The 12,491-nt window shown below is 50.2% G+C and overlaps 1 protein-coding gene across 10 annotated transcripts in view; it reads right to left on the bottom strand.

Moving 5' to 3' along the window:
• AXIN1 (axin 1) overlaps nucleotides 1-12,491 on the bottom strand; it is a 64,583-nt gene that overhangs the window by 20,050 nt on the left and 32,042 nt on the right. For 7 of the 10 annotated variants that reach the window (XM_067707238.1, XM_067707237.1, XM_067707239.1 and 4 more), the window contains one exon: nucleotides 7,545-7,619. The exons of the other annotated variants lie outside the window; for them this stretch is intronic. In XM_067707238.1, the coding sequence (XP_067563339.1) occupies nucleotides 7,545-7,619 (75 nt within the window). The remainder of the gene's footprint in view (nucleotides 1-7,544; nucleotides 7,620-12,491) is intronic. 10 annotated transcript variants of the gene reach the window in all.

Genomic DNA, 12,491 nt, shown 5'->3' with positions numbered 1-12,491 from the left:
ACTGCAGACGCAAACAATTCAGAAGACGGAGCAGAAAGGGCTGGCGTCTCCACCCTGCCTCCCACCCCGCTGTCCTTCCCAGGGAGATGGGCATCTCCCACATCATCCCTCCACATGAGGCAGACATGTAAGTGAACACACGGAGCGGTATTTGGGTTGGCATTTTTATGCACATAACTGGAAACGGGGCACGGCTGCTCTGCTCTCCCTGCTCCTACAGAGCGCTGCCCGCAGACTCGCTAATCAGCCGCAAAGCCACCCGACCCTGTGGGCACAGCCGCAGCACCGGTGCCACGGCCCCCTCAAGAGGACCACGGAGTGGGCCAGGACTCCCGTGCACTGAGAACTGCCACAGGACGGATGAGGGGAATGGTGGGTGAAGGGACCTGTGGGTTTAACAGTGGCTGTCTCGATGCCCCACCGGCCACTTCCTCCCAGGAGCAGTCCAGCACTCCCTGGGTGGGACCCAACACCACTTGTCATGTGAATAACCAGAAACTGACACCTGGGTTTAGTCTGCATTTCCCTGGTTGGTGGTCAGGCTGGAGGTTTGGGTGTCACTTAAATTCCCTCCTCTTTACCTGTTCATACCTCTGTCCATTTTCTATTAGACTGTTTATGAGTTTCTTAGTGATTTACAGATGCCTTTAAATATTCTTACTATTAATCTCTGGTTATATACGGGAAAAATATTTTCTCCCTAAATGTCACTTTTTAACATTGTTTATGTTGATCTTGATATTACAAAAGTTTTTTATTTCTGTGAAATCAGATTTACCAATCTTTCCCTTTATAGATTTTTCTGTATCTTACATAGGCCAGCTTTCCTCATTCAAAGATTACAAATATATTCTTCTGTTTTTCCTCAAATGCTTCAATAGTTGTTTTTTTAAAATTTAGATCTCTACCTGAAATATGTGTGTGTAAAACCTACCTACTCCCTTGCATCAAAATGGAGAGCCAGCCGTTAGCATTAAGTACTGCACAATCCACCTTGTTCTGAATACTTTCACACCTAACTCCCCGAACACATGAATCGATTTCTGGAGTCTGCTCTGCTCTGCTCATCCCACGACGGCCCTACCGGCCCTTCGCTGCTGCTCCCCACACTGCCTCCTCTTCCCAGAGCCTCCCTGGAAGCAACGCTGGTCAGTCCCCGCGGGCTGCCGAGGGCTACGACGTGCTGGAGGCCCATCGAGCCCGTGCAAACGCCCCTGGCTCCAGCCTCACTCTGGTCAGGGTGCTCATGAACAGCACCTGCACTGACTCCAGGGACATGGTAGGAGTCACCTCGTCCCTTGGACTTGTGTCCTCGATGCGGGAGGAGAAGGGACCACAACACTTCTAAACTGACGGAGCCCCGTGTGGACGCCCACCACCGGAAGAACAGAACTTCTGGAAGCCCTGGTTTGTGCTGTGCACACACTCAGGAAAAGGCACCTTTCCATCTTGGACACCTGTCATGCAGCACACGTGGGCCAGGCCGGGCAGCGCAGCTGGAGAGGAGCGGCCCACCTCCCCAGGGGCCACAAGCACAAACAGTGCAGCCATGGCACCCCACCTGTTCTGTCACTGAGGCCACAGTAGTGCATGGTGATGTGGCACACAACTCTCCCGCCAGCTCAGGATCAGGTGCTCATCATCCCCACACCGCAGGGGGACACTGCAGAGGGTCAGTCACCACGCACCACGGTCCTTCTGACCCACCCACGGCAGCCTGAGGGCATCCCTGGAGCCCACTAACATGTTCTGGCCAAATGAGGGCAGCGTCAGCGTCACAGAGGCTTATGGGAAGGGATGGGAACACGTTCACGGACGGGGACCCGCACGCACCTGGTCCTACATTTACGCTGACATGGAGCAGACGTCTGCAACGTCACGCTCTTTCTCAGGGACACTGCTATTCCTCTGGTTCTTTAAAAACAAAACCGCCAGTGCTGTCACCATTAACAGCCACTGTACTGGAACTCAGATCACAGGGAGCGCTAAGCTGCTCTTCAGTGTCCCCGTCACGTCGTGGCCAGCACCCTGCACACCCATGAGGGCAGGACCAAGCCTGCGACGCCAATGCACCAGGGCCGTCTGCTCCCTCCTGACAGGTCCCAGGCACATCTTTCACGCGTATAGAAAAACCAGCTTTGAGGCGATAAGCAGGAAAAACATGGATCCTTTCCACGGCCTCCAGTACAGAGCAAACCCCACTATGTACACAGCTCCCAGTCCAGAACAAAGGGAAGCAAAGGGCTGTCGAGAGAGAACAGAAAGGAGGGAGACCAGCGAGGTGCTGACCGTGGACAGGAAGGCTGGCTCTCAGGACAGAGGCGCTGCAGGCTGCCGCGCGACAGAGGAAGTTCTGGGAAATATCACTCGGGGGACGCTGGGCTGCTCCCCACAAGACGGCCAGGAATCAGAACCCAGATGCGGCATCCAGGGAAACCTCCAAGCTCTCTGTAGTTTCCAGTCCTCGGAATAAAAGCCCGCCGGGGACCGTCCGGCCTCCCTGTCGCCTGCTCTCTGGGGTTGCTGCTGGCAGGATTTTGCTTTCCATCCTTTCACACTCAACCCTCCTAGATCCTTTTACTTTTGTGTGTCCTTTGTAAGCAGCTAGACTTTTCAAGTTCCAGTTTGACCATTTTTCCTTTTAATTGCTTCCTTTGGTCCTGTTGCATTCAATGTGGTTACAGAGAGTGGATCCACCATCTCATTGTTTGCTTTCTGTTTGTCACAGCTGTTCTATCTTCTTTTGTTCTTTCTTGCCTTCTTTTGGAATATTTTTTATTTTCCATCTCCTCCCTCTAACAAAGTAAGCCTTTTACTATTCTTTCAGTGGTTCCTTTAGAGGTTATAATAGGTACCCTTGATGCATCAAGGTCCAATTAACTGCATTTTACCTGTTCCCAGGCAACACATGGTCAGAATTAACTCCACTAGGGACAGTCCAATGGTTAAGACTCCGAGCTTCCACTGCAGGGGACACGGGTTTGATCCCTGGTCAGGGGACTAAGATCCCGCATGCCCCCCAAAAATAATTAACTCCACTCACCTCCACACACACACATGTGCTGTTGTTATCCTGGATTTTAATTCAGTGTAATGTCTTAAATCCCACAAGACATCATCAGTATTATTTTATCCCACCAGCAGTCACCTAGAGTTACCCACATACTTGCCCTTTCCCTCCTGCATTGGGTGTTTCCACCTGAGAGCATTTTCTTTCCGCCTGAAGAACACCCTTAAGTATGTCCTTTAGTAAAGGGGCTGCGGCTGACAACTTGGTGTTTGTTGGTCTGAAACTGTCTTAATTTCCCCTTTATTCCTGAAGGGTATTTTTACTGGGTTGGAATTCTGGTTGGTAATCATTTTCTGTTTCTAGGGAACTTTGTAAGCTTTTGGTGGGAATGTAAAATGGTACAGTCTCTGTGGAACACAGTGTGGCAGCTCCTAAAAATTAAAAGAGTCACCATATGATTCAGCAATTTCTCTTCTTTGCATATAGCCAAAGGAATTGAAAGCAGGGTCTTAAGAGACGTCTGTACACCCAGGCACTTTGAAATGTCACTCCTCATCATCGACCTCTCCACCTCCCGCAGCTCCTAGGAAGGTGAGGTGGTGCCGGCTGTTGCTGCCCCCCCTGCCACACCCGCCCCAGGCAGGCTCTCCTCCAGGCCCAGCGCCTGAGGCCAGAGTGCCACATCAACCCACACTTGGGATGCACAGCGGACAGACACGCCACAGACCAAAAACAGCAGGCAGCGCAACCCTGACATGGAGGTCGAGCTCGGACCCCGTCCACTGTCCCAGGAGTGGCCTCTAGAGCTATTCCTATGTTCCAAGATGCAGGCCACAGCCACACACTGACTGTCGTGTCTTCAGCTGCCTTCAACCTGGCTCCTAGTCCACCTCCTTCCCGAAGTGACATTCTCAAGAGCCTGGGCCAGTCGTTCCACAGAATGTCTCACGTGAGATCTGCATCTAACATTTCTGGCAGAACGTCACAGAAGCGATGTTGTATCACCTCAAGGAAAACCATGGGACTTCCCTGGTGGCGCAGTGGTTAAGAATCTGCCTGCCAATGCAGGGGACACGGGTTCGATTCCTGGTCCAGGAAGATCCCACATGCCGCGGAGCAACTAAGCCCTTGCGCCACAACTACTGAAGACTGTGCGCCTAGAGCTCGTGCTCTGCAACGAGCAGCCACCACAATGAAAAGCCCGCGCACTGCAACAAAGAGTAGCCCCCGCTCGCTGCAACTAGAGAAAGCCCGTACGCAGCAATGAAGACCCAATGCAGCCAAAAATAAAAATAAATAAAATAAAATAAATTTATAAGAAAAGAAAAACACCATGCCGGTTGGTCCCAATATTGGTGGCAAACCCAGTGCCTGCCAAGTGTTTCCACTCTAAATCTATTACTTTTCCTTTGTAATTAAGAGGTAATTTGTGGCGGAGATACTTTGAGATTATATACAAATCCTGTTCACACCCATCACTTGATCTGTATTTATCAGTTGGCGTCCTATGTACCCGAGCGGATTTTTATTTTATCCAGTGGATTATAATCCATTCCTTCCAGCTCTGCTCTTCCCAGAGCCCAGAGTCTGTCTGAGAACACTCCCCCACTTCCAGCCCCAGCCCTGACAGATTTCCACCAAGGAGGTATCCGTAAACCTCCTTACCTGGATCCCCAAGGCTTCCTCCTCCGCATTTTTTATCACATTGTCTTGTATTCTTGAGTGCCTGATTATTTTTCATTCAGTACCTGGTTATTCTGGATGGAAAGCCAGACACTGTGTGAAAATCTTTCTAAACTGGCTGCCTGGGATGATGCTTTCTTCCCTAGAGCGTATGCATTTTACCCTGGCCTGTGGCTGGTGCACTAGGAATCCAGCCACCTTAATCCAAAGTCAGGAACTGAGAGAGTCCGGGCTGGGCTGCAGGCTCTCAGAGGGTGGGGGGTGGATCCTGACCACGTGTGGGGCACCTTCCTCCCACGCAGGCCCCAGCCCCCTGGAGCCCAAGGACCAGCCACACTTTCCAGACTGTCTCCCTGGGCTCCCTTCTCCGATGGGCCTGCCATTCCTTCCTGCTTGGTTAGCTCTCCAAAGGCTTCAATATGATTAAAAAGAAAACCAATTCCCAGCGTTTCTAGCTATTCTCAGCAGTTTTCCCTGAACTGTGTGGTTGTCCAATACTAGAAGTGTGATTCCTCCATTTATGGGAGACCTCCTACCCCCTGGAAATCCTCTGGATGAAAGAGGATTCCTAACTTGCACCACTCCCGGGAGGAATGTCGATTAGACCTCTCTGCTGGCCCCACCACCTGCAGCCCAGCCTGAGTGCTCACCCCACACAGCCCCGCAGAGCCCAGAGGGTGAGGCCTCATGGAATCACTTTTTCACCTTGGTCAGCATCCTTCAGCAGAAGTCTTGTGATTTTTTACTCAGAAATTCAGGCACATACTGCATTATGCTTCACGTTATGCTCCTGCTTGTTCTGGCATAAAAGTAATGCCGTAAGTGGCTTACCAAGTCCGCTGAGCATTCCAGAAACACACTCAGATTCCTGTCCTGCAGCAGCTTCACACGCTCAATTTGAGAAGCAAGGCTTCTGGTTGCCACGGCGAGACAGTCCCTGTGCCGCTCGCCTTCACATTGGTCTGGAGGAAACACCGGAGACCAGATACTCCACTCCCTAACTCTCTCCTAAGCAAGGTGGGAGGTCTCTGATGGGCCAATAAGGTGCAGTTTGCTTTTCTTAACATTGTAATTTGGCCACATACAAGTGCAGTCGCCTCAAGTACCTCCTAGAATTTTACTTGTGATTCTACTGGCCCCTAAAATCCCAAATCTGCCTGTGGGACACTGGTCCTTGCTAGTCACTGGGCCTTGGCCCACACAGAGTTGCTAACTGTGGTGTGCGGTGCCCATCTCTCCTCCGGCAGGTGGCAGCTTCGGAATGGCGCCTGGCACACGATGCATTCACTTGCCGACGTGGGGACATGGCCCAGCTACAACCTGAGGTTAAGCAGGAAAGGCACTTGTCTCCGTGCCAGGTGCCACTGGGAACACAGCCAATGAAACAGTGTGGGACGGGGCAGGGATGTGAACAATGATTAAGGTCATTTCAGACAAAGAAAATAAACAGAGACCAGAGGAAAGACGGAGCCTACGTGACTTCCCCGACCGGTCAGACATGAGGCCCACTCAATAGTGGGCCTTAGCACAGCCCTGGGAGCCCTCCTGGCCCCCGTACCCAGCACCCTGCCACCCACTTCCTGACTCTGGATGCTGGAGTCGTTTCCAACCGTGGCAGCCTCATGTCTCAACCCACAATCCTTCTGCTCAGTGCCACACGTGCTGGAACTGGCAGGGCCCAACCCCCAGAAGTCACATCCATCTTCACCTAACACCTACTCCTCACTGAGCTCAAGCCTCACCATGTCCCAGGCCCGCATCTGCGTGCGGGGGGCTGGCCTGGGCACTGTGGGGGTCCCTGCTCACACGGAGGTGTTGGGGACGCACCACTGCACACTGTTCACAGAGGCCTGCAGTGGGAGCTGTTGGATGGGAGGCTTGCCACGTGGCCAGAATCACTACCCCAAAGGGACAGCAAGTCCACTCCTGAGAGCACTTCCTCAATCAAGACCTTTAACTGATTAAAGGTCACACCTTCTGGACGAAACAAACCATCCCAAATGTGACCGGCATACCACCTGCTGAAACAGCATATCTATCCGTGCACACACTCGTGGTCCTCGGCATTAAGGAAAACGTGCTTTCCTCCTGCCCACGGGGAGGCAGTTGGTGGTGCAGCCACCTGGTCTTTAAGGCAAACGTGCGCTGCTTCCTCAGCCCTGCACCCCTCGCCACGCTCACCCCGCTCCATTTCTGCACGTGCAGCCCCGCAGCACTTGGGAGCTCAAAACCCTCCGGGCCATGGAAACCTTCCGGGCCTGGCCCCTTCAGGGTCTGAGGCCAGGGGGCCTAGAAGGGCAGAAGTGTGACGGAGGGAGGGGACTGCCGCGCTGCCCAGGGTCCCCGCCCTGCCCATGCCACTCTCTTCCCTGAAGAGACCATCCACCGTGCACGCATCAGTTACCACGGGAACCGCAGCACTGGTCCTCAGTGAGCAGAGGCCGAAGCCCACTCGTACCTTGGCCCTTCCTCCCGGGCAGGTCTAAGCCCTCCACCTGCCTCTCCCCAGCCCACAGGCCACAGCTGCCACGTATCTTAATTCCTACACTGCAGTGCCTCCAATAGTGCTACGTAATTCATCCAGACTCTGCAGTTGTTTCCAACTGAAGGGCTGGTCAGAAGACCCTGATTCTGGAAATAGGAATCCCGCCTTCCTCTGTTTAGGGGAGCAGAGGGGGCAGTGTTGCTTCCTTCTCTGGGGTCTCCATCAACTCTTCAAGGTGAAAGAAAATCCAGAAACCTCTTGTCTCAAGGTCTGGCCCACGCTCACCCCATCACTCACAGACGTGGTGTGAGGAGAGCTGCGGCTCGGGCTTGGCCCTGGTGAGCTCGCCCCGCCTGCCGGACCCACCTGCCCGTCGTCGTCAGCAGGAACCGGCCCCACTCCGCCTTCGGCTGGTTCTGTGACCACGCCTGGCTTCCACACCTGTAAACCGAGGAGAGCAGACCCAGAATGAGCCCCACAGGCCCACGCACATTGCTAAGTGGGAGCGGGCGGCCTCGTCCTATGAGCAGGAGGGCAGAGTCCTGCTGCCCCGGAAAAGCATCAGGAGAAGTGGGCTCTGGTTCCTGTCCTCTGTTTTTAAATCCACAGAAAATAGTATAGTTATGGAATTCATGGGCAGGAACCACAATGATGCTGAATGAGTGTAAGAGAACATGGCTGACCTTCCCCACGCTGCTTCTGACAGAGCTTCTCTCTCTCTAAGCAAACGCGAGGATTTAACTTTCAGAATACGTAATTCATTTGTATATTCAAACATAAGAAAGGTTAAAGGTACACCCCGGTGAACAGCGGGGTTTATCATCCCCATTTCAGAGGATGAGGGGAGCTGCCATCTGGTTTGCTCGGCCGGCCTGCAGGAACACGGACGCTGCGTCCCCTGTGCTCCTAAAACCCTGGGTCCCTGAGAGAAGGCACATGATGTCTTGCACACAATTACAGAGCGCAGTGTGAGGGCTTCTGACACGCGTCCACCCTGTGCGGCCGCCACCATGACCAAAAGGATGAGTGCGTCCACCGCCCCCAGTTTCCTTGTGCCCCTTCCGATCCCCTGTCCAGCCCCACCCCCACCCATCACTGTGTTCTCTAGAATCTCACACAGGAGCACACGCCCCCTCTCATCTGCTTCTCCTGCTGGCACATGGATCCTGCAGTCCATGCACGTCGGCCCTCTCATGCTGAGTGCTGCCTGAGGATTGGGGTGCTGCAGCGCACCCTCCACCGCCCGGTAACCGCTCTCCTCTGGGGCTGTACGGCTCCACATCGGGCCAAGGCCAGCGCCCACCCTTCACTGCACCAGCTCCAGCGGCAGGGAGTGCGGTCTATAGAATCACGTGGAGGGAGGGCACCCAGACCAGAGCTCTCTCCCCCCCACCCTCTGGGAGCCCAGCACTGAAGGAGGAGCTCCCACCCAGACCCCAACAGACATGCGGGGCTCGCCCCGCGTCCGTCCCCACCCATCAGAAGGAAGGCAGACAAGGCAGCTCCTGAACAAGGCCACTTGACCCCAAAGCTCATCTTCTCACATTATAGCGCCCTCGAAACCACAGAAAAACGACCAAGACAAAGGCACAGATGGCAAGGACACTTCCTCATTTCACTTGTAAGTCCAACTTTTTTTCCCACGTCACGTGGCTCACGGGATCTTAGTTCCTGGACCAGGGATTGAACCCGGGCCTTTGGCAGTGACAGCCCATGTCTTAACCACTGGACCGCCAGGGCCCAATCTGCCCTCACCACCACTTACCAGCTACTAACCTTGGGCAGGCTCCTCCCCTGCAAAGTGGACCTACAAGGGTCGCCTCTTTGAAAGGAGTCCAAGCATCCTACAGAACAGCACAAACAAGGCGATGCCGAGGGCCAGACTATGCAGAAGGCCCTCAACTCAGACGGGTCCCCACGCTGTCCTGCACAGTGCCCCACACAAGGAACAGGACAAGGCTGTGTGGTAAAGGCTGCAGGTCACAGTCAAATCCCACAATTCCACCTAACTTCCTGTACGATGCTTAACAAAGCATATTCAAGGCTCTGAAGTCAGAAGAACATCATACTCAACGGAGGCCAAGCACTCCTGACTTGAAAGATTCACAGCGAAGAAAGCCGGGGCGGGGGGGTCCACCTGTTATAATTTCCTCTTTGCCACAAATCTTTTATGTAGCTATGCTACGCAAACCAGTAACTCTTTATAATAACTGTTGAAAATTCACAATGTGGGTGAGGTGGATTATGGAGCCCATCTTCCCAGGGAAGATTACACGTGTCGAGAAGACTCCGGAGGGATCCACACAGAACAGTGCTACCTGTGAGCAGTGGGGTATCAGATCGTTTTTCACTTATCTGTATTTTTCAATTTTCCTGCACCAAATATATTTCTTATATAACTTTGATAATAACATGTCCCTGGATGTTTATTGCTGCAGAGCAGTTGTTGGTATCTATGGAACAATATATATGAAGACCACTTTGAAAATTATAAAGCGCTATACAGAAGTCACATCTGGAACTTGCTAACGAGAGCTCAAACATGGTGACAACCAAACCAGAAACCCCGTTCCTCTCTGCTTAGTGTAAACACTGAAAATTTAAATCAGCTTTTCTCTGCTCACAACCGCTTTCTCAAATGTCAGCAGAAATCTCTTCAGGACCTGGACTTACACAAATGTTTCATATCAGATTTTTAGGTTACATGGATTTGATGAAGAGGAAGTTTATGTGGTAGTATTTTTTTTTTTTTTTTTTTTTTTTGCGGTACGCGGGCCTCTCACTGTTGTGGCCTCTCCCGTTGCGGAGCACAGGCTCCGGACGCGCAGGCTCAGCGGCCATGGCTCACAGGCCCAGCCGCTCCGCGGCATGCGGGATCTTCCCGGACTGGGGCACGAACCCGTGTCCCCTGCATCGGCAGGCAGACTCTCAACCACTGCGCCACCAGGGAAGCCCTGTCCTTTACTTTTTTGTTCAAACAGATTCATGGTGAAAATTAAAATTTCAAATTTCTTTTAAGGAACTTTTAAAGAGTAACAGTTAAGTAAAGAAAGGCTTAACAGTTGGAAAAATTTTGTTTAGCATAGTATTAATTGGGTGAAAAAGGTGTAAATTATGTCAAAATGAGAACGTGTTATAATTAGAAATAAAGGGCTGAAGGATATTTCCTTCAGTTAAGTAGTGTAACTGGAACTTTTTACTCTTTAACATGTCTTTTATAAATGCATGGTTAATAATTTTATTTGTTGTCAGTAATTAATAGCTTATTAACATTTTCCTCACCTCTGATAATGAATCTTAAATTACAAAAAAAAATTGTCTAAAAGCTTTAACTTAAAAATGAAACTAGATATTGAAATAAATTTGATACTTTTTTATAAAAAAAACAAACAAATGTTTTCATCTGTTTTAAGGCACAAGATAGTTACCAAGGAAATGAGATCTCTTAAGGGGCCAAAGCATGAGAAAAAAAAGGAAAACAGACAGGCAAGTCAAACATACGGTCCCACTTTTCCCCTTGAGGTTCTCAAGCAATGAATTTCAAGCTGAGAATGTGAAAACTTCCAGAATTCTTAAGTGGGTGTTCCAAGTGCACCAAAGATGTGGGCCCTGGTGAAGACCTCAGGCCTTCAGTCAGGACCCCAATGGGCTATATGCTAGGAGAAGGGATGAACCTGAAATAGACCAGCCTGCCCAAAGACTGAAGTCCTGTGTTCAAATCAGATTGGTTCCTGGCTGGAGTAAAGTGACAGGTCCCCACACTAAAGGCCAGTCAGAAGCAAAAGTAAGCCCTCACTGGAGAAAATTACGATCAGGAACTTCAAACGATCTCTGAATTTTTCATATACAATGTCTGGTGTTCAATAAAAACTGCCCAGCATACTAGGAGACGGGACCAACTGACTCAAGAACAAAAGAAAAACAGACAACAGAAACAGAACCACAAAACACCCCAATTTTAAAATTACAGGACATTAAAATATATGTGATTAATGTGTTCAGTAAGTTAAAAGACAAGCTCGAGAGTTTGAACAGGGGACAGAATATTTAAAAAAAAAGAATCAAATGAACACTAAAACTGAAAAATATAACAAATGAAGTTAAGAACTCCACAGACAGATGTAACAGTAGACTACACACAACTGAAGAGAAATTAGTGAATGGTACATAGGTCTGGAAAATATGCATACTGAAGCATGATAAGGACAGAAACTACTGAAAAGACTTAAAAAGAAGAAAGGTATGACACATGAGTAACTGGAATCCCAGAAGGAGAGGAGAAAGAGAGAATACAGCAGAAGCAATATTTGAAGAGCTAATAACTGAGAACTTCCCAAAATTCACGAAAATCATCAAGCCAGAGATTCAAAAAGTACTTCAAACCCCAAGCCAGATAAATAGACATGATAGTAAAACTTCAGTAGTTTTACCAAAGACACAGAAGAAAATCTTTAACGGTGGCACCAAAAAATGACAAATTACCTTGGATGGTGCAGCTGTAAGACTAAGAACCCACATGCCGCGGGCAACTAAGCCCGCACCACAACTACTGAGCCTGCACGCCGCAATGAAAGATCCTGCACACCTCAACAAAGATCCCGCATGCTGCAACCAAGACCTGACGCAGCCAAATAAATAGATAAATAAATACATACATACACATACAAAAAAAATAAACAACAACTGCATAAAAAGCAATGGGGGAGTACATAACTTGTCTTAGTTTAACCTTTAGTCTTTACATTTTCCGGTAAGTGACAAAAGAACCAACTTACACTCAAATAGGTCAGGGATGCATGCTGTAATCTCTAGAGGGACCACTTAAAAAGTAGTAGTACAGGGCTTCCCTGGTGGCACTGTGGTTAAGAATCCGCCTGCCAATGCAGGGGACACGGGTTGGAGCCCTGGTCTGGAAAGATACCACATGCCACAGAGCAACTAAGCCCGTGCACCACAACTACTGAGCCTGCGCTCTAGAGCCTGCAAGCCACAACTACTGAGCCCGCGAGCCACAACTACTGAAGCCTGCGCACCTAGAGCCTGTGCCCTGCAACAAGAGAAGGTACTGCAATGAGAAGCCCACGCACCACAATGAAGAGTAGCCTCTGCTTGCCGCAACTAGAGAAAGCCCACGCACAGCAAGGAAGACCCAACGCACCCAAAAGTAAAAATAAATTAAAAATTTTAAAAAATAGTAGTACATAAATGTAGAACAAGCTAACAGAGGGGGGCATTTGAATAACAAAAAAAATTTAATCCAAAAGAAAGGAGAATGAGGAGGAACAAATAAAACATAAATACTAAAAGATAGCT

This window comes from Pseudorca crassidens, chromosome 15 (assembly GCF_039906515.1).
Source record: "Pseudorca crassidens isolate mPseCra1 chromosome 15, mPseCra1.hap1, whole genome shotgun sequence".
Lineage (NCBI taxonomy): Eukaryota > Metazoa > Chordata > Mammalia > Artiodactyla > Delphinidae > Pseudorca > Pseudorca crassidens.
Note: the sequence above shows the minus strand (reverse complement) of the source record. Positions and strands in the feature narration are given on the sequence as shown.